This window comes from Lepidochelys kempii, chromosome 2, assembly GCF_965140285.1.
Source record: "Lepidochelys kempii isolate rLepKem1 chromosome 2, rLepKem1.hap1, whole genome shotgun sequence".
Classification (NCBI taxonomy): Eukaryota; Metazoa; Chordata; order Testudines; family Cheloniidae; genus Lepidochelys; species Lepidochelys kempii.
This window is the reverse complement of record NC_136381.1, coordinates 238,163,938-238,185,590: the sequence shown is the minus strand read 5'-3', so window position 1 is coordinate 238,185,590 and position 21,653 is coordinate 238,163,938. Positions and strand designations below refer to the sequence as shown.

The following is a 21,653-nucleotide window of genomic DNA, read 5'->3' as shown; positions in this document are numbered from 1 at the left end:
CCCACCCCCACCCACACCCCGTCACTTCCTCATTGACTACAGATTATATAGTAAAACTTGAGTTCTGCTTAGCTATACCTTAACCAATCATTTTCCTGAAATTTAACTAACCAATCCTAACATATTGTAACATGATTATGTAACCAATTATATCCCACCACCTCAATTAGTTTACACCCAGCAAAATTAATTATACAGCAGACAGGAACAATCACAGAACCAGACAGAGATTATACAGACAAACAACAGCAAAGTGGGAACTATAATGACAAAACAATACAGAAGTGAGGATTTCACATCCCAGCTATTGATAAGTGAGTTCTTGCCAGACAGGATGCTATCAAACTAAGTTTCCTTTTACATTTTCTAGGCACTTCCCTTTCTCTGGAGGTGATAGGAATACAATCCTGTCCTGATAGTGCCTAACAGCCCAATAGCACCTTATTTCAATGTGACTAGTTTGGAATGTGAGGATGTGACCGTTCGCTTCCCAGCTTATGGCTGCCTCTGCTGCTTAGCCAAAGGCCTTAGCCTAAGAACAGGGCCTCAGACTGTCACAGTAAGAGAAGGCCCTTACACCAGCAGACAGTGATCTTGATTCTTTCTTTTATACCTCTATCACTAGCCAAGTGATAAGAATACACCTAAATTCTTAGAGTACAGGCCTTTGCAGACAGGCCTGAATATCTATATCCTAACACCTGCCTACCTTTTCCCAGCATGGCTGTCCTGGGAAATTTCTGGGGGTGTTCAGTACACACTGCCACTGTCCAGTTTTGTGGGCTCAGGATCATCCTGGATGTTCTGGGTTTTTATACCTGAGATGTGGCAACCCAAGTTGTAAAATGCCCCTATGTTTTCAGTTTAAACTGATTTTTACTGAAAAAAATCCAGGTTTTACAAAAAATATTTGTTTTTTTCTGATTTTCACCCTACTTTTGTATCATTCAAATATATAGAAAATAGTTTTGTTAGGAAAATACAATATATTGCGTGAGATATGTGTTACAATAATACATGTCTGTTTTATATTCAAAGTTGCCAGTTGAAGTAAGGCTATGTATTAGTCTAGAACAGGGGTGGACAAACTTTTTGGCGTGAGGGCCACATCGGGGTTTGAAAACTGTATGTAGGGCCGAGTAGGGAAGGCTGTGCCTCCCCAAACCCTAATTGCCCCCTCCCATTTCCCACCCCCTGACTGCCCGCCTCAGAACTCCCAACCTATCCAACCCCCTCTACTCCTTGTCCCCTGACTGCCTCCTCCTGGGACTCCCTGCCCCTAACCGTCCCCCCGGGACCTCACCCCCATCCAACCCCCCCCACTCCCTGCCTGCCCCGCCCCCTGACAGGCCCCCCCAGGACCCCACCCCCTAGCCAACCCCCCCTCTAAAGCCCCTTTCAGAATGCAGCCCTGCAAACATGGGCGGAGGACGCAGAGGCAGCCGCACAGCTGGAGAGAAGCAGCGGTTTCCCCTTCGAAGTGCCGCTTCTGTCCAGCCTGGTGCTCCTCTTGAGTCCTCCGCCCACGTTTGCTGCGCTCCCACCACCTGCACCACCCGCCTGCTCCCCTGAGGCTGCAGGTGAGCCTCCCTTCCTGCTCTCCCCTGCTCCGACAGTGCAGCCCCCTCCTGCGCTGGCAGCATGGCGCGCTGAGGCTGCGGGGGAGAGGGGACAGTGTGGGAGAGGGTGGGGACTAGCCTCCCCAGCTGGGAGCTCATGGGCTGGGCAGGACGGTCCTGTGGACTGGATGTGGCCTGCGGGCCGTAGTTTTCCCACTTCTTGTCTGGAAGATACACACAATAAACAAACAGGCCCGCACGCAAGCTCTGAAGTGCATGCACATCTGAACTTAATGATGAATCTCACGCCCACCATGTAGACATTTCAAGCTGTTAGCAGATAACGGTTTAAAGATCTGACACACTAAAATGGGAAGAAAATGAAAATCTGTATCAGAATACATTTCAGAACAAAAAGAAGTATTCAAAAGTTTAAAAAAAAACAGGAGAAAAGGATGAAATTGAGTTTATGCTCTGTACATGGTGTGGTAGCTAACAGTTCTAAGTCTACAACAGTAAACTGTTTATTCAAATGAAAAGTTTTATTTGGGGATTAGCCCTATATTGTTTTCTTGAACTCAGAGGTGGCATTGTGTTTTGAGTTCTGTTTTAGTTCTGCAGCAAACCACATTGAATTCCGTTCATCAAAGCATTAATCTACTGAATACTTTTTTCTGATACTCTATCCTTCCGTCCACCAAAATAAACCCTGATATTTACCGAGCAAAATTATTAATAGTTTTTTGCACTGATTTTCACCTGTTTTTGTTTTTGTAGTAATTTCAATCAATAAATTCCCAGGCAAAATTAAAATAAAAACCGAAAACCAAGGACCCTAAAGATGACAAAAACATCTCTTAAGCCCATTGCAAACAGAACAGAACCTATTTGCTTTGCACTTTTTGAAAAGTTATTAGTATGGTTAATTAACAGAAGTATAAATTGAATTTTCCCCAAGCAGCCTCATTCTTTTTAATATATCATTAGTAAGCCTATGCCCCGCATTGCTGATATACCTCCACTGAAATAATTAAATCAGACCCAAAGATGCTTATTGCTAAATATTAAGTCTCCAAATGTATTCTTTTAATAGCTTGGGATCTTAAACATATTTAAAGAAGAAACTATTTATTTGCTAAGGCACACATCGTTGATATTAGCTGAAACCATGGGAGTGGCACTGACAAGAGCAGCTCAGTGGACCTCGGCTGGTTCTGGAACTGGCACACTAGAAATCACCCCTTTGAATGAATCTCTTCTAAATGACATAATTAAGTTTGCAGAGAACTTCAGCTCTAGACATCCTCAAGAAGCAGCATTTGTCTTCAGAGAACCACTTGAATGGAAAACGCAACTGGATTATTCAGGATTTGAATTAGGTTATGAGATCAGGTAGGTCTGAATGGCAGTGGTTTATAAACATATTAAAGACAAACTGCAAAGAAAAAAAATTGTGCTCTTTTCATTGTATTTGTTTTCTCCTAGTTTGTTACATGGGACATTTTGTGTTCTGATTTATAACTTTTCCCCTAAAGGACTCTGAAAATATTTGTAGCACCTAGATTGTGACTTTACAGCTGTGTGTTGAAACCTAATCTCCAGTTTCTTACTGAAGTGGGGCAAATATATTTGCCTTTTGTCTATTCTAGGAATTTTCACACCGTATGTCTAGTGCTGGTACAGGCCTGCCAGTGCCAGCAATAAAGGAGGCACTAGTGTAGACCAGGCACAGGTGTTTTACCACTGTGGGTATGTCTACACAGCAACTAGACACCTGCAGCTGGCCCAGGCCAGCTGACTTGGGCTTGCGGGGCTTGGCCTGCAGGGCTGTTTCATTGCTGTGTAGACTTCTGGGTTCAGGCTGGAGCCTGGGCTCTAGCACCCTGCAATGTGGGAGGGCCCCACAGCCCCAAAGCCCCATGAGTCTGAGTTGGAATAGCACAGGTCAGCCGCGGGTGTCTAATTGCTGTGTAGACATACCCTCAGTCATCTTACGTTGAGGTGAGATGCAAAAAACAATTCAAAAAAGTCCTACGTAGTTGTACCCATAAGGTCCTGTCTGCACTATAATTATAGATGTATTGGTGCACCCAGTTACAAGATAGTTGAGCCAAGCCATGTTAAAGGAACTGTGCTACAGCTTTGAAAAGAGAAGGGCAGTTACACTTTTTCAGATAAATTGATAAATTAAACAGTAATAAGTCACCTCGACCAGATAGTATTCACCCAAGATTTCTGAAGGGACTCAGATATGAAATTGCAGCACTACTAACTAATATGTAACCTACTGCTGAAATCAGCCTGTGTACCCTGTCATAAATATAAAGGGAAGGGTAAACCCCTTTAAAATCCCTCCTGGCCAGAGGAAAAATCCTCTCACCTGTAAAGGGTTAAGAAGCTAAAGGTAACCTCGCTGGCAAATGACCAATGAGGAGTCAAGATACTTTCAAAAGCTGGGAGGAGGGAGAGAAACAAAGGGTCTGGGACTGTCTGTATGCTGCTTTTGCCGGGGATAGACCAGGAATGGAGTCTTAGAACTTTAGTAAGTAATCTGGTTAGGTATGTGTTAGATTATGATTTCTTTAAATGGCTGAGAAAAGAATTGTGCTGAATAGAATGAATATTTCTGTCTGTGTGTCTTTTTTGTAACTTAAGGGTTTGCCTAGAGGGATTCTCTATGTTTTGAATCTAATTACCCTGTAAGGTATCTACCATCCTGCTTTTACAGAGGTGAATTCTTTACTTCTATTAAAAGTCTTCTTGTAAGAAAACTGAATGCTTTTTCATTGTTCTCAGATCCAAGGGTTTGGGTCTGTGGTCACCTATGCAAATTGGTGAGGATTTTTACCAAACCTTCCCCAGGAAGTGGGGTGCAAGTGTTGGGAGGATTTTGGGGGGAAAGACGTGTCCAAACCACGTTTCCCAGTAAACCCAGTTAGAGTTTGGTGGGGTGGCAGTGGATATTCCAAGGACAAAGGATAAAATTAATTTGTTCCTTGGGGAAGTTTTAACCTAAGCTGGTAAAAGTAAGCTTAGGAGGTTTTCATGCAGGTCCCCACATCTGTACCCTAGAGTTCAGAGTGGGGGAGGAACCTTGACAGTAACCTACTGCTTAAATCAGCCTGTGTACCAGATAACTGAAGGGTAGCTAATGTAACGCCTATTTTTTAAAAAGGCTCCAGAGGCAATCCTGGCAATTACAGGCTGTTATACCTAACTTCAGCATGAGGCAAATTGGTTGAAACTATAGTAAAGAACAGAATTATCAGACACATAGATAAACATTCCTTGTATAAAGGAAAATCATGCCTCGTCAATCTATGAGAATTCTCTGAGTGGGTCCACAAGCATGTGGACAAAGGTGATCTGGTGGATATAGTGTACTTGGACTTTCAGAAAGCTTTTGACAAGGTCCCTCACCAAAGGCTATTAAGCAAAGTAAGCAGTCATGGGATAAGAGGGAAGGTCCTCTCATGGATTGGTAACTAGTTAATAGATAGGAAACAAAGAGTAGGAATAAGTGGTCAGTTTACACAATTGAGAGAGGTAAATAGTGTGATCCCCCAAGGAGCTATATTAAGACTTGTGCTGTTCAACATATTCATAAACAATCTTGAAAAGGGGGTAAACAATGAGGTGGCAAAGTTTGCAGATGTTACCCAAAATTACCCAAGATAGTTAAGTCCAAAGCTGACTGGGAAGAGTTACAAAGGAATTTCACAAAACTGAGTGAGTGGACAACAAAATGGCAGCTGAAATTCAGTGTTGCTAAGTGCAAAGTTGTGCACATTGGAAAAAATAACCTCAACTATACATACAAAATGATGGATCTAAATTAGCTGTTACCACTTGAGACAGAGAGCTAGGAGTCACTGTGGATATTTTTTTTGAAAACATCCATTCTATGTCCAGTGGCAGACAGAATGTTAGGAACTATTAGGAAAGGGATAGATAATAAAGCAGAAATATCATAATACCACTATATAAATCTGTGGTATGCCCACACCTTGAATACTGCATGCAATTCAGGTTACCCCATCTGAAAAAAGGTATAGTAAAATTGGAAAAGGTACCGAGAAGGGCAGTGAAAATGATGAGGGGTATGGAACAGCTTCCATGAGAGGAGATTTTAAAAAGACTAGGGCTCTTCAGGGTAGAAAAGAGACTAGGGGGGATATGATAGTGGTCTATGAAATCATGAATGGCTGTTCTTATATTCTTATGCATATTTCTGTTGTCAGCTGTAATATATTAATATATATTTCACTGATAGACCTTCGTTTGGTAAGTAAGGTACAGCAGCCTAACATTTGTTCCTGGGAACTCTTTTGATTTTGCAAGTCAACATGGTCTATTAGTAATTAGAAAGGGGGATGTAAATTAGGAGACAAGGTCCATTTTTGATTAAGAGCTTTGAGCAGCATTCTCAGAGTTGGACTCTACCTAAAATTTTCCTTTAATAAAAGTTCTTTCTTTATGAAGTATCATTTTATTCTTCTAGTGGAACAACCGTTCAGTCAGAAGAAAGAGACAAAGATGATCAACCATTGCTTCTCCTCAGTGACTCAACTATCAGAGTACGCAGTTTTGGCCAACTCTCTCGTTTGCTACATGTAGCTATGGAAAAAAAGTTAAAGGAAGCACAGGCATGCCTTGAAGGTTGTTTTTTTTTCTCTCTTGCCCTTGAATTTTAATGTTTAAAAAAATAAAGAGAAACACATACGTTATATTTTATTTAGTACAAATTTTGGCTTATGAGGGATTGGTTGAAAACAGTGATGTGATGAACCAGCAAACTTCTATTTTTTATTTTTTTATCTTCACTGAAGTCAGTAATATAGAGCTCTGGAATAATGTTAACATGGAATTACATATAAAGATGCATGTATCCTGACTGGTACCTCAACAATTATAGCAGATCATATATTCAAATCTTGGCATACTAAATGTGTCCTCAGAAGCTAATAATAGTTTTTTTTCTGTACTTTTAAGGTAATCTCGCTTTTATAATGTTAATTTATTAAAATAACCAACAAAAATATGTTATGCTTAGGAAGTTCATGGTTGTGAACATTTTCGTATCTTCCTGATGAGCACTTTTAGAAAATATGTAACAGTATAGTTATTGGGTCCTATCCAGTTCCTTGTATACAAACTGAATAAAAAGCACCTAAGTGTGCTAAATTAGACACCCATGGGAGTGCAAGATCTGAGTAACATTTATTTGTGAAATTGGTAGAAAATAAGTTAGCTATAATTCTGATGCAGTCACAGATGGATTGTGCCTGATTTGTAAAATGCCCACATAGTAAAGGCATACACAGGGATCATGCTTCAGTGTGAGCCAGCAACTGCTATGCATCTGTGTAAGAATACTGTCACTTATTGGGCCACTGAGAACAAGAGGAGTTTATAAAACCAGCTGACACATAGTTGTGTCACTGGTCACTGAAAAGGACAGCTGGAAATCCTGAGCAAGTGATAGCTGGGCCTTTTATAGAATCATTGGGAGTGTTGCCAACAAATCTTTTAAGACATTGTTTTACACTAAATCAAACTTCCGTAATGATGGCTTTTCTGTGAATTGAGCCCATTGACTTGATGTTTGGGTCATCATCCAATTTTATTATCCCTGAAGGTAAATACTGACCCAAAAGAGAGTTTGATATTTACCTCTCGATTCAATAAATCTAAATGTTTATTCACCAGAAGACAGCTCCTGTTTATTATTTGTTTGTTTTACCTGAATTTTGTTTTCATACTGTTAAAAACTGATATATTAATGTATTTCAAATCACAATAAAGTGATGTGAAATCATTTACTCCTACAAGATAAAACAGTAACATTTTAAACATGTTAAGGAACCCATTATCTATCTTTTAAAATTAAATATGTGTTCATATTATAAGTTACCATTGTTAAAATGCTTTGGCAGTGAAGGATTTTAAAAATCCTTTAAGATCGGTTTTAAAGTACCATTATTTTTATATTGATAATGTTTCTGATTTACAGCCAATAGAGATCCTATAGTGAAAATTCTTGGCCCAGGATATGGGACCATTGAAGGAGAAGATATGTCTATGCTGCGCTTGCTGGACAGAATGAAAAAAGATGATGATCCTGATACAGAGATTAAAATGAAGATATCTCTTCTTCTTCAACAGCTGGATATGCAACTACTTAACAGTTCTTTAAAACGTATTTCACAGTAAGTACATTGCAAATGAAACTGTCCATTTTTAGCCAGTAATTTTTTTGTTTTGTTTTTAAATTAAATTCATTTTAACCCAAAACATGTGCTTTTGGTATGATAAGAAGAAATCACTCAAAAAGGTATGAAAGTAATTCTTTATTGATTTATGAAAACCAGGAAAAGTTGCTGAAATGCAAGATGTTTTCTGGAGGTTTAACAATATGAGTATAAATGTGTGTGTTTGTGTGTGTGTATACATTTCTATGCATGAAGGACATATGTTCTGTATTTGAAAGCAACTCAATATAATTTATATAAATAAATAATACACTAGCAATTAAAACTTTTTAATAGAGTTGTTCATTTAGTTATGAAAGCACACAAAAGATACTGAATTTGTCGAAGAGTTATATCAGTTTCATTTTAGTTGTGAAGCTAAAATTTCACTAAATAGCTATTTGCATATTTTTAGTTGTTTTTCCTACTACTCTGAAACTAGTGAAAGGAAAGAGCAAAATCCCTTTATACAATTGTCTTGATTATTTTTTGAAAATCTATTTTTTATTATTAGATTTTAGACCATTTTCTATTAATTACAGAGAGGTGAGATTAACTCCAGCTGCTGTAAAAAATGAAGTGGATCTGCTGAAACATTTCTCTGGAGAAGGAGAAGATACCGTGCTGGAATCTCTTGAATATATATCAGGTTAAAATTCTACCTTTTATGTTTTTGTTTGATCATGTTTGACATTTACACCTATACATTAAATATAATTTTTATTTTTTAAATGTAGATATTAAAATAAATTCATTATCTCTTACTGATTTAAAATGTGTATTTCTATTTTTAAGTAATAATATAGAACAACATGTACCCACAGATATGGAGCTGAATTCTTCAACCTTGATTTACATAAATAATCCCTATTCATGTCTCATTGAATTCAGTCGGACTAATTAAGGGCTTGATCCTGATAAGTGCTGCACAGATGTTTAAGTGGTTTGTTGGATCAGGCCGGAATGCTCACCACTTTGCAGGATCAAGTCCTAAATGAGTTTGGATTGTTGACATAAGTAAGAGTTGTAGGACTGGGACCTTAATTTGTATGAATTTTATAATTAAAAATCCATTCAGGTCTTATTATTAGAAATAGCAATATATTTTTAAAAATAACAAAAACTCTATTGTTACAGATTATGAATTCTCCAATGGATGTCGAGCCCCACCTTGGAGACAAGTCCATGGGGAAATTTGTTATTTGATTGTTAAACCACATGACACTGATCCTTTGTACATCACTTGCAGCACAGCAGGAGTGTTTTTAAATGGAGTAAGTAACAATAAAAACTCAAATTTGGGATAAAAGAAACTTGAGTATGTAAAAATGGGTGAGTCCTACCTGAGGATTTAGGGCAGTTGCATTCAACCAAGAGCTGAAGAGTTACTTTAGTGGCACTGCAGAAAGAGAGAAAATAATCATGGCATGATGCCATATATTTTTTACGTTTTGACTATAAGTCATTATTTCTTTTTCTGCTATTGCCTGAACAGTGAATTCTAGTGGTTTACACTTCACTTGTAAATTTACTTAGTTACCACATGTGTGAAGCAGCACATAAAATGCTTGTTTTGCACATTCTTTTCACTATATCTAGCTATTAGAGGAAGTTGAGTATGAAACAGATCTGTTAATGAATCCTGAAGAATGGCAAGATGCATACCATTACATTCTTTCTGAATTATATCATATTGTCCATAATCTACATTTTCACTTTTAAAAAATCCTTTGTGTTAGCTAGGAAAGCCATCGTAATACAATCTGATGCATTGTTGTAATCATTCCAATAATAATCTTATCAGAAACATTAATCTAACTACCTAGCAATATGGCTGGGGTGTTATCCTACTTGAGTTCATAATAATAATAATTAGAAGTGAAAGACCCAGTATAATGTCAGCTTTTGGCTTTCCTCAAATTTTGTGTCTTCTCTGTCTTTTAGACCCAACCCTGCAAAAACACACATTTGTAATTTCATGCATGTGAGTAGTCCCGTTGGGTTCAGTTCACTGATATTACTTTCATATGTAAACATCATCAATTAGCCATAAATAAACATCACTCAAAATTAGCTCAGGATCTCTGTATGACTCATTCTGATGTTACTATTTTAATATGTTAATAACCTTTAAAATTAGAGTCTAATAACTTAAACTTGAAAAGTTACCCTTATGCCCAATTCAGCAAACACCTATGAATGTGCTTATCTTTAAGCATGCGAGCACTTCCATTGAAGTGACTGGGGGCAAAGTGTCTACACGGTAGCAAAAAAAAGTTTGCTAACTCTTTGGACTCTGAGGGACAGTGTTATATTTAAGGTGTCAGAATTCAGGAATTCCTTGTACAAACTTATTTATCTCGGCCACAAACCCAACTCACTACTTTTGATTCTGATATTCCTTTGTTTGTGGATTTTAGAGGGGTGGGAAAAGTCAGACTTTTAGTGGAAACTCAGTAACAGTCTTAAGTGTCTTGCCCAAATTCACATAGGAAGTCCATGAGAGAGCAGGGAGTAGACACACATTTCTTCTTCAAGTACTGTCCCTATGAGTGCTCTACTTTGGGTGTGTGTTTTCCCCGCACCTTCAATTGGAGATTTTCATTAGCAGTGTCCATTTGGCCCACACATGTGCCCTGCAAGTCCTCATGCTCTGCACCAAGGCTATATAATGCTGCATGGGCGAACTTCCCTCAGTTCCTTCTCAGCTGCCTCAGCCTGAGATTGAGTTTTAGCATATCTGCCTTGAGCTTGCCTCTGCTAAAAATTTTTCCTAGTTGTTAGCTGAGTTTAGTTTAGTCCAGGGCTTGGCAAACTTTGTGGCCCAAGGGCCACATCTGGGTATGGAGATTGTATGGTGGGCCATGAATGCTCACAAAATTTGAGGTTGGGTGCAGAAGGGGGTGAGGGCTTTGGCTGGGGTTGCAGGCTCTGGGGTGGAGCCAGAAATGAGGAGTTCAAGGTGCAGGAGGGGGCTCAGGGCTAGGGCACGGGGTTGGAGTGTGGAGAGGGGAGGGCTCCAGCTGGGGGTTGTGGGGCTGGGGATGAGGGATTTGGGGTGCAGGAGGGTGTTCCAGGCTGGGACCAAGGAATTTGGAGGGCAGGAGGGGGATTAGAGGTGGGGCAGGCGGTTGGGGCATGGGAGGAGGTCAGGGGTGCAGGCTCCAGGTGGTGCTTACTTCAAGCAGCTTCCGGAAGCAGCGGCATGTCCCCCTTCTGGCTCCTACCCAGAGGCGTGGCTAGGCAGCTCTGCGGACTGCCTCATCTGCAGGCGCCACCCCTGCAGCTTCCATTGGCAGTGGTTCCCGGCTAATGGGAGCTGCAGGCGTGGTGCCTGGAGCAGGGGCAGCATGTGGAGCCCCCTGGCTGCTCCTATGAGTAGGAGCCAGAGGGGAGACTTGCCGCTGCTTCTGGGAGCTGTGCAGAGCCACAACACATGCGGAGCGGGGCAAGTCCCTGATCCCACTCCCTGGCGGGAGCTCAAGGACCAAATTAAAACGTCTGATGGGCTGGATGCAGCCCACGGGCCGAAGTTTACTCACCCCTAATCTATTCTGTTAGTTTTTTAGATTAGCTTATTTTAGTAGTTGAGAGGTTTGTTTTATCCTCTTCCTTCCCTTTGGGGAGGCATGCTTTCCTGGCTCACCAGGGTTTAAATGCTGCCTTGCCAAGTGGCCATCCCAATTAGAGATGGCCACTCCAAGTGCTTTTAGTGCCTAGCAGAGTAACGCATCCCACAGAAGTGTAACTTCTGTCTGGCCTTTAAGTCCAGGGCATGGAAGAATCAGGAGATGAAGCTGAGGTTGGGAATGATCGAGGGTTCCCTTCATCCCACTTGAGAGCCTGGTCAGGAGCATGCCCCTATGCAGTCTCCGGGTAGATCCAGTGCCCCATTGACCTTGGCTCAGCACTCCCCCAGAAAGGGGAAAACTCCAGAGACTTCCTCAGAGGGTCCCAGGAAGAGGAGCTCTAATGTCCTTCATAAGGAATCTACTCCAAAAAGACCTTGATCTACCAGTAGGTAGACCGACTCAGGAACTTTGACCTCTCAACCTCGTGTCTTAGAGGCGAAGGGCTATCCCCATACTGGCAGGACTGGAAAACCGCAAAGCTCTTCTAAGAGCAAACGTGGCTCCGAGAGATCTTAGGTAGTATCTGGACATGATAAAGATGGCAAGGAAAGACATTCCTCCAGTCTGGTACCATTGAATATGGCTCTACTTTCCAGTGCCTCCCCTAACAGGTTCCTTGGTACCGTACAAGCCTAAGTATCTGATTTCCTCAGTGCCCACCATAACAGATCATGCAAGGTTATGCCTTTGTTGCTTCCAGAGATGGCTCAGAACAGTCTACTCACAAACAAAGCTCAGACAAACAGGTTTCATTTCCACTTCAGGTGAAAGATTCCCTAGGACAGTGGAAAGATCATCAAACGTTGGTGCAGGTATTCCTTTTCTCCAGCTGAATTTGACAGTCACCATAACTATGGATGCATCCCTGTTGAGAGAGAGAGGGCATGTTTCAATACAATCCAGGAAGATGATCACCTCACGAAAGCAGTCTTCACATCAACCTGTTAGAACTCAGGGCAATCAGAAATGCTTGCCTTCATTTTTTATCTCTCGTCAAGTCAAGTCAATGAGGGTTATAATAGATAAAATCACGGAGCAGGTCCTCAAGGAATCCATTCTGAAGCACTTAGAGGAGAGGAAAGTGATCAGGAACAGTCAGCATGGATTCACCAAGGGCAAGTCATGCCTGACTAATCTAATTGCCTTCTATGACGAGATAACTGGCTCTGTGGATGAGGGGAAAGCGCTGGACGTGTTGTTCCTTGACTTTAGCAAAGCTTTTGACACGGTCTCCCACAGTATTCTTGCTAGTAAGTTAAAGAAGTATGGGCTGGATGAATGGACTATAAGGTGGATAGAAAGCTGGCTAGATCATCGGGCTCAACAGGTAGTGATCAATGGCTCCATGTCTAGTTAGCAGCCAGTATCAAGTGGAGTGCCCCAAGGGTTGGTCCTCGGGCTGGTTTGGTTCAATATCTTCATAAATGATCTGGAGGATGGTGTGGATTGCACCCTCAGCAAGTTTGCAGATGACACTAAACTGGGAGGAGAGGTAGATAAACTGGAGGCTAGGGATAGGATACAGAGGGCCCTAGACAAATTAGAGGATTGGGCCAAAAGAAATCTGATGAGATTCAACAAGGATAAGTGCAGAGTCCTGCACTTAGGACGGAAGAATCCCATTCACCGCTACAGACTAGGGACCGAATGGCTAGGCAGCATTTCTGCAGAAAAGGACCTAGGGGTTACAGTGGATGAGAAGCTGGATATGAGTCAACAGTGTGCCCTTGTTGCCAAGAAATCTAACGGCATTTTGGGATGTATAAGTAGGGGCATTGCCAGCAGATCGAGGGACGTGATCGTTCCCCTCTATTCGACATTGGTGAGGCCTCATCTGGAGTACTGTGTCCAGTTTTGGGCCCCACACTACAAGAAGGATGTGGAAAAACTGGAAAACGTCCAGCGGAGGGCAACAAAAATGATTATGGGTCTGGAACACATGACTTATGAGGAGAGGCTGAGGGAACTGGGGATGTTTAGTCTACGGAAGAGAAGAATGAGGGGGGATTTGATAGCTGCTTTCAACTACCTGAAAGGGGGTTCCAAAGAGGATGGATCTAGACTGTTCTCAGTGGTAGCAGACGACAGAACGAGGAGTAATTGTCTCAAGTTGCAGAGGGGGAGGTTTAGGTTGGATATTAGGAAAAACTTTTTCATTAGGAGGCTGGTGAAACACTGGAATGCGTTACCTAGGGAGGTGGTGGAATCTCCTTCCTTAGAAGTTTTTAAGGTCAGACTTGACAAAGCCCTGGCTGGGATGATTTAGTTGGGTGTTGGTCCTGCTTTGAGCAGGGGGTTGGACGTGATGACCTCCTGACGTCCCTTCCAACCCTGATATTCTATGATTCTATGATAATGTGGCCTGTATGTTTTATATCAACCAGCAACGAGGAGCAAGGTGTCCCTCTCTGGTGCATAATCCATTGTATACACCTTTCAGCAATGTACCTACCTGGCACTCAAAACACCCTGTCTGTTGCTCTCAGCGGGCATTTCTCCCATGACTACAAATGGGAGTTGGACTTTTGGACCCTCCATGGCATATTTCAAATTTGGGGATTTCCAGCAGTGGACCACTTCACCACTTTCACAAACTGAAAGTGTCGTCTGTTCTGGTCAAGAGGGGATCTAGGATGCCATTCTCTGTGGGATGCCTTCTTCCTACCTTGGACAAAGAGACTGTTCTACATATTTTCCCAAATGCCTCTGATATTGAGGGTGCTGAACAAAATCAGACAGGACAAAGCCAGGGTTATTCTAGTACTTGCAACATGATTGAGACAAGCATAGTATTCTTACCTATTTCACCTGTCCCTCTCTCCAGCAATAAAGCTTCCACTTACCCCTCATCTTCTTCTCCAAGACAGATAGATTGCTTCATCTCAATCTAGGAGTTCTCTGCCAGAAGACATGGCCCCTCGATAGTTCATGGGGCTAGAACAGTGGTGGGCAACCTGCAGCCTGTGGGCCGCGCGTGGCCTGTCAGGATAATCTGGTGGCGGGTCGTGAGACAGTTTGTTTACATTGACTGTCTGCAGGCACAGCCACCTGCAGCTTCCAGTGGCTACAGTTCCCCGTTCCCAGCTAATGGGAGCTGTGGGAAGTGGCGGCCAGCATGTCCCTGCAGCCCGCGCTGCTTCCCACAGCTCCCATTGGCCGGGAATGGCAAACTGTGGCCACTGGGAGCTGCAGGCAGCCGTGCCTGCAGATGGTCAATGTAAGCTGAGCCGCGTGTGGCCCGTGGGCTGCAGGTTCCCCACCACTGGGCTAGAGTCTGCCTTTTCTGTGGAGGTACTACAAGTGTTATTAAACAGTAGGAAAGAATCTACCCAAAATACTTACCTTCAATAGTGGAAGAAATTTAGCCATTGATGTGAACGTCCATGACTTGCATCCAAATCTTCCCCACTCTTGGTTATCCTGGATTGCCTGTTTTCTTCAGTTGCAGGGGGATTATCAACCAACTCAGTCAAGGTTTACTTGGCCGCCATAACAGCCTTTCATTTTCCAGTGGAAATGTTCTTTTTGTTTGCTCACCCAGCAACTTGAAAAGTTCATCAAAGGATTGGGGAATGTTTTCCCTCAAGTGAAAGACCCCACTCCATCTTGGGATCTTAGTTGAGTTCTCAGATGTCTTAAAAGTCCTCTCTGTGAACCAATGGTGACCTGCTCCTTACTGAACCTGTCTGTGATGATGGGCCTTTTTGATAGCCCTCACATCAACCCAAAGAGTCTGAGACATTTGGGCCTTAATGGCAGACCCTCCTTTCATGATTTTGTTCAAGGACAAACTTTTTTTATGTCCACCCCGTAAATTCATACCAAGGTGTCATCTGAGTTTCATCTTAATCAAACCATTCTTTTACCCTTTTTTCCACAAAACCACATACTTCCTAACAGCAGACTTCCTTCCATCCCTCAGGTGTCAGAAGAGCGATGGCCTTCTATATAGACAAAACCAAACCATTTCAGAGGTCTCCTAGACTATTTGTTTCCATTGCAGATAGATCTAAAGGATCCACACTCTACTCCCAGAGGCAATCAAGGTGGATCTTTGGGTGTATTAATGCATGTTATATGTTGCCAGCTTTCAACCTCCTTTCATGGTATTAGCATTCTCTATTAGGTTGCAATCAACATCTATGGCATTTCTTAAAGATGTTCCAGTATCTGCAGAGCCACTACATGGTCTTCAGTACATACCTTCTCCAAGCACTGTGCCTTGGTCCATGCCTCTAGATTTGGTGTGGCAGTTGGCTATGCAGCTCCGTCTTCATTTCTGGACCTGATTCTGTAGCTCCCTCCTTGCTGTGGGTATACTGCTCTCGGGAGTCATCTGAAGTGGAGCAACCATAGGGACACTATTCAAAGAAGAAGAGGTTACTCAATCTTGTGCAGTAATTGTAGTTCTTTGAGATGTATGTCCCTATGGGTGCTCCACTACTTGCCCTCCTTCCCCTGTACTTCAGAGTTTCCTTGTAGAACTTTGTGATAAACTTTGTAGTAGAGGGTGGTTTGCCTGTGCAGTCCCATATAGACCTGGTGCAGAGCACAAGGACATGTAGGACACATGTGCAGGCTGAACGGACACTGCTAATGAAAAATCTCTGAATGAAGGCATGCGGGGTGCATGTCACCTAAAGTGGAGCCCCCACAGGGACACACATATTGAAGAACTACAGTTACTGCACAAGGTTACTGCACCCTCTCCTTCCTGAGTCCCAGTCCCAAACTATTTTTCTCTCTTCTTATGATGATTGCTTGTATAAAAATATAAAAGTTTGGGACAAATATAATAAAGAATAAAACCTACACAAAATTTCAGTTTTTTAAGGAAAAAAACCCATACTTTTTTTTGCCCCAGCTATAAATAAGGACATGATCTTCTAAACACATTCTACTGGATGAAGTTCTTACTACTATGAGTCCCATTGAAATAACAGATTAATAGATTTTGTGGCCAGAAGGCGCCATTACCACCATCTAATCTGACCTGCATAACACAAACCATAAAATGTCACTCAGTAATTCCTTCATCAAGTCCATAACTTCTGATTGAGCTACAGCATATCTTTTAGAAAGACATCCATTTTTTATTTTAAGACTTCAAGTGATAAAGACTCAGTCACATCCCTAATTAAGTTCTTCCAATGGTTAATTATCCTTACTATCAAAAATGTGTGCTTTATTTCTAGTCTGGATTTGTCTAGTTTTAGCTTCCAGCCATTAGCGCTTGTTATGCTTATGTCTGCTAAATTAAAGAGCACTCTACTGTCAGAAATCTTCTCCCCATGTAGGAAGTTATAGAACATTGTTAAGTCACCTCTTAATCTTCTTTATGATCAACTATAAACAGATTGAGCTTCTGTATTCTCTCACTGTAAGGCAGGCTTTCCAGATCTCAAATCAGTGCTGTAGCTCTTTTCTATATCCTTTCCAATTTGTCACTATCTGTTTTAAAGTATGAACACCAGAACTGGACACAATATTCCAATAATAATCTTGCTAATGCCATATACAGTGGTAATATCCCCTCCATATTGCTACTTGCTATTTCCCTGATTATACATCTTAGCTTTCTTAGCCACTGCATCCAATGAAGTGAGCTGTAGCTCACGAAAGCTTATGCTCAAATAAATGTGTTAGTCTCTAAGGTGCCACAAGTCCTCATTTTCTTTTTGCGAATACAGACTAACACAGCTGCTACTCTGAAACCTGCATCATACTAGAGGCTTATGTTTATTTGGTTTCTCCCCATGGTTCCTAAGTCCCTTTCCATGGGACTACTCACAAAGCACCACATGCAGTAGTAACTACTTGCAGGACTGGGTCTAAGATGCTGATCCTGCAATGAGCTCCATCTGAGTGGACCCTGGGGCCCCTGCTAATCCCCATTGGCATTCACTGGGGCTCTGTGCTGGCACAGTGGTCAGTTGTGTAAAGATCATTGCAAGCTTGGGACCTATGTTTCTTAACAGTATTTACCTTACAGATGGAAATCTATAATGAAAGAGAATAATAATAATTTAAAATTGTGTTCTTTTTTAAGGGTAGAGAAAAGGAGAAAGATGATATTGACTATGAGAGAAAAAGTGACATATATAAAGATCTTGTAACATTATTAAGGGAAAGATCACCAAAATTTGTAGAGAATATGGCTAAACAGGTATGTATATTCTGATATTATTTTACATACTGTACTGTGATATAGTCTGCTCCCATATCGGTAGTGGTGCCTAGCAGTGAGCTCATCCCGGTTACGTGGCATGGCCCTTTAAGATTTTGGGAGGCTTTGATGTATGCAAAAGATCTAGGAAATGAGGTATTGGTGGAGAGGAAGTCCCCAGAATATGTAATGATTTGGAGAAAGTCAGTTACTGTTTGTTTAAGGGGCTGGGACCAAAAGTCTTGCAGAGTGTGTGGGGCAAGTCTCTCCTTTCTTCCAATTAATTGGGAATAAGCTGGAAGTAGAGGGTTGTCTATATTCAGAGAGACACCACAGGAGAAGGTTATTAGCTGAATCCTCTGAATCTGGGGACTATTTGGAGAAAGGGGCCAACTGAATGAGAAGCTGGTTGAAAGCCACAGCTGGCCTGAGGTAATGAGCACAGCTCAAAAAGGGGAGCAGTGGACCTTCTGTGCCAAGGACAGAGTAGCTTGACTAAAACCCCCTATCTCCAAGAAACAGGGCTGTTAAGACTCGTGAACCTAAAGGAAGCTGTATGAACTAAATAAACTGAACCCTAGGAGAAGGGGAGTATTGTTTAAAGACTCTGGAGGCAAGTGGTTTATTTCTGAACACTAGTAGAGCAAGCTGAGGGCGGTGTGCATGCAGGGCCTTGCTTGGCCAGCAGGGGGCATGTCCTTTGAGTCACTGTTACAAATAACTGCATTTGTAAGAATTACATGGGTTCTGATCAACTTGGTCTAAAACACAAAATTGCTATATAATGGACTTGCAAAGTTGCTAGATTTCTGCAGCAATGTTTCTAAAGAAAGTTAGTAAAAATCTGCTGCATATTTCATGTTTTCTGTTGTAGCTACAATGTATATCCGTGATTAGATGTAGAATTTCGAAGAACTTGCAATGCCTTAATCTCTTTTGTATTTATGTAATACCCTATAGTAAATATATTCATATGCTATAACATCAAATCATGACAATGGGAGACTATTTTTATCCTCACTCATCCATGAGCTAGTAAGTGTAAAAAATATCTTTGTGATTACTGGTTTCCGAGTAGCAGCCGTGTAAGTCTGTATTCGCAAAAAGAAAAGGAGTACTTGTGACACCTTAGAGACTAACAAATTTATTTGAGCATAAGCTTTCGTGAGCTACAGCTCACTTCATCGGATGCATTCAGTGGAAAATACAGTGGGGAGATTTATATACACAGAGAACGTGAAACAATGGGTGTTATCATTACACGCTGTAAGGAGAGTGATCACTTAAGATGAGATAATACCAGCAGGAGAGCAGGGAGGGGGGGAAGAAAACCTTTTGTAGTGATAATCAAGGTGGGCCATTTCCAGCAGTTGACAAGACGTTCTTGGTGTGTCGTCCCCCGTCCCCCCCCCCGCTCTCCTGCTGGTATTAGCTCATCTTAAGTGATCACTCTCCTTACAGCGTGTATGATAACACCCATTGTTTCACGTTCTCTGTGTATATAAATCTCCCCACTGTATTTTCCACTGAATGCATCCAATGAAGTGAGTTGTAGCTCACGAAAGCTTATGCTCAAATAAATTTGTTAGTCTCTAAGGTGCCACAAGTACTCCTTTTCTTTTTGTGATTACTGTATTTGTACTACCTTATTTTTCAGTGACACCTTTCTAATATTTCTAACTACTTAAAATATTTTTAAAAGTTGAATTGTCAAGTTTTTATTTGTTTTTTCTTCCAAATATATGTTTATTTTGATAAAACTTATCTAGAGAAAATTCTGTCAAGTATCATTATCGAACAGTAATTGCTACAATTTTATGGATTAAGCTACCAGTTTTATCAGTCATCTGCAGCTATAAGCCTCCTCCCGGAATAGCTGTGGTATGATACAGTGTTATAACATACAATTTATAGTTTTTATTACTGTAAGTGCAAGATCCAGCCTAAAGAGAAAATGAATAATGAAAATGGGTAAATGAATAAAAACACAATCAGATTTATATAATAGATTTCTAGGGACAATGGAAACCACAAGATGAGAAAAATTGGAATGGTATTTACAGTACAACTCACCAGACCATTAGTATGTAATATAAAAACACAGCCTTATAATACATACCATTTAAATTTAATTAATAATTCATACTTTGGTATCATCAACAATTTCTTTTTCTAAAGTTGTGTTTCTAAAGATAAATAACGTATCTGAGTATTTCAAGAAATAATTTTGTTGTAATTTGGAGTATATGAGCTCAGTTTCTAATTTTGCATAAAAAGCTTTGATAACCCCTCATCAGCCTGGTATTGTTCTTTATGCAGCTGTAGAATTTTTAAAACAGGAAAATGTATTTTAACATAAAAGCTCAACTTTCTTTGATAAGATTTTCTATAATCAAACCATTTACATTTATAACTTCATCCATTATGACAAATATAAAGATATCCCCCATTTGTTGCAAGAGTTGTCTTTGATATAAATGTCAGAGTTGAGAAATATGCTTTCAGCTCATATAGCATGTGTTGCTACCATGCTACAGCAGCTCTAAGATTTAAGTGTGTCTTTGGCTTCTGTTTGGACTGCAACATTAGCTAGAGTAAGAAATGTCACATTTTATCTATTACAATAGCATCCAGTAGTGCCAATACAGTTAAAGTTGTTTCATCATTCCTATTTACAGACATCTCTTTACAGATTTTCAATGGTTTATAACTTGGCAATAAAATTAATTACAGGTTGAAACTTGTCAGAAGGCCTCCACCATTATTGGAATTTAGGCTTTTTAAAATATCCTCTTAGGTTTATGTAGTACCTCTCAGCCAAAAGAATCCCAAAGCACTTTATCCAACAAATTACAATCGGAAGTAAAGAAGAATATTATATCCAACTGAATCTATAGAAGAAGTTAGGTAGGAAGAATGTTTGTGTGGGGGGGTGGAGGGTGAGAAAACCTGGATTTGTGCTGGAAATGGCCCACCTGATGATCACTTTAGATAAGCTATTACCAGCAGGACAGTGGGGTGGGAGGAGGTATTGTTTCATATTCTCTGTGTATATATAAAGTCTGCTGCAGTTTCCACGGTATGCATCCGATGAAGTGAGCTGTAGCTCACGAAAGCTCATGCTCAAATAAATTGGTTAGTCTCTAAGGTGCCACAAGTACTCCTTTTCTTTTTGCGAATACAGACTAACACGGCTGTTACTCTGAAACCTGTCATTATTTAAATTGAAATTTATCCAATATACCAAGGCTAATAGCCTCCTCCTTGTAAAACGTGCCATAGGATACGTCTACATTGTACATCTACATTCCTTTTGGCAACATGTAGAGTAACATACCCTACATGGCCCCCTGGCATGGGTCTAAACAGCAGTGTGAGACACTGCTTAGGTGAAGAGAGTAAAGACACTCCTGAACCCTGTGAGTATGTACCTGGGTATATACCCTACAGGGCTCTCTACTTGCCCAAGTAGTGCCACCCCACCTATACTGCTATTTTTAGCAGTATAGTGTCTCACTGCCTCCCTGTTGCTGGAGTCTTTTCTTGCCACATGGAAATGCTCCAGCAGTGGAGAATAACTCTGGCAGTGGGGAAAAACTCTGGCACCTGCCTGCACTAGAGCCTTTTCCTGCCATAGAGAGCTGCCAGAGCCTTTCCTTGTCACAGTGAAAGACCCCAGCAGTGGGGAAACGTTCTGGCAAGGGGGAGGCAGTGTGGAAAGGCTCTGGCTGCTCCCCGCTACCTTCCCCCTGCCAGAGTCCTTCCATTGACACATGTAAGCTGCCTCAAGTGGTTTGCAGTGTACTTATAGCCTTAATATCCACAAAGGTTCAGGACCTTAGTTTTACATTTCATTTGAAAGATGGTTCCTCCACCAGCAGAGTGGCCCCCTCACACCATACTGGAGCACTGGTTTTAAGTACTGACTGTTTGGGAAGAATGCCACCTACTGAAGCACTAGTATATGGGGGAGAGGAATAGCTTAGCGGTTTGAGCATTGGCCTGCTAAACCCCACGGTTGTGAGCTCAATCCTTGAGAGGGCCA

General features: G+C 41.2%; 1 protein-coding gene and 1 long non-coding RNA gene across 4 annotated transcripts in view; one reads left to right on the top strand and one right to left on the bottom strand.

The window, feature by feature from the left end:
* ODAD2 (outer dynein arm docking complex subunit 2) overlaps positions 1-21,653 on the top strand; it is a 199,788-nt gene that overhangs the window by 1,195 nt on the left and 176,940 nt on the right. For 2 of the 3 annotated variants that reach the window (XM_073334342.2, XM_073334345.2), the window contains exons 2-7: positions 2,700-2,951; positions 6,061-6,218; positions 7,573-7,768; positions 8,353-8,459; positions 8,948-9,084; positions 17,492-17,608. In XM_073334342.2, the coding sequence (XP_073190443.2) occupies positions 2,728-2,951; positions 6,061-6,218; positions 7,573-7,768; positions 8,353-8,459; positions 8,948-9,084; positions 17,492-17,608 (939 nt within the window). In that variant the 5' untranslated portion in view covers positions 2,700-2,727. The remainder of the gene's footprint in view (positions 1-2,699; positions 2,952-6,060; positions 6,219-7,572; positions 7,769-8,352; positions 8,460-8,947; positions 9,085-17,491; positions 17,609-21,653) is intronic. The other variant, XM_073334346.2, reaches the window with a different exon arrangement.
* Positions 1,415-15,797, bottom strand: LOC140907733 (uncharacterized). The gene is made up of 4 exons (XR_012157604.2): positions 15,646-15,797; positions 12,168-12,307; positions 9,154-9,209; positions 1,415-1,923 (listed from the first exon to the last, which is right to left on the bottom strand). It is a non-coding gene; the product is annotated as an uncharacterized LOC140907733 (long non-coding RNA).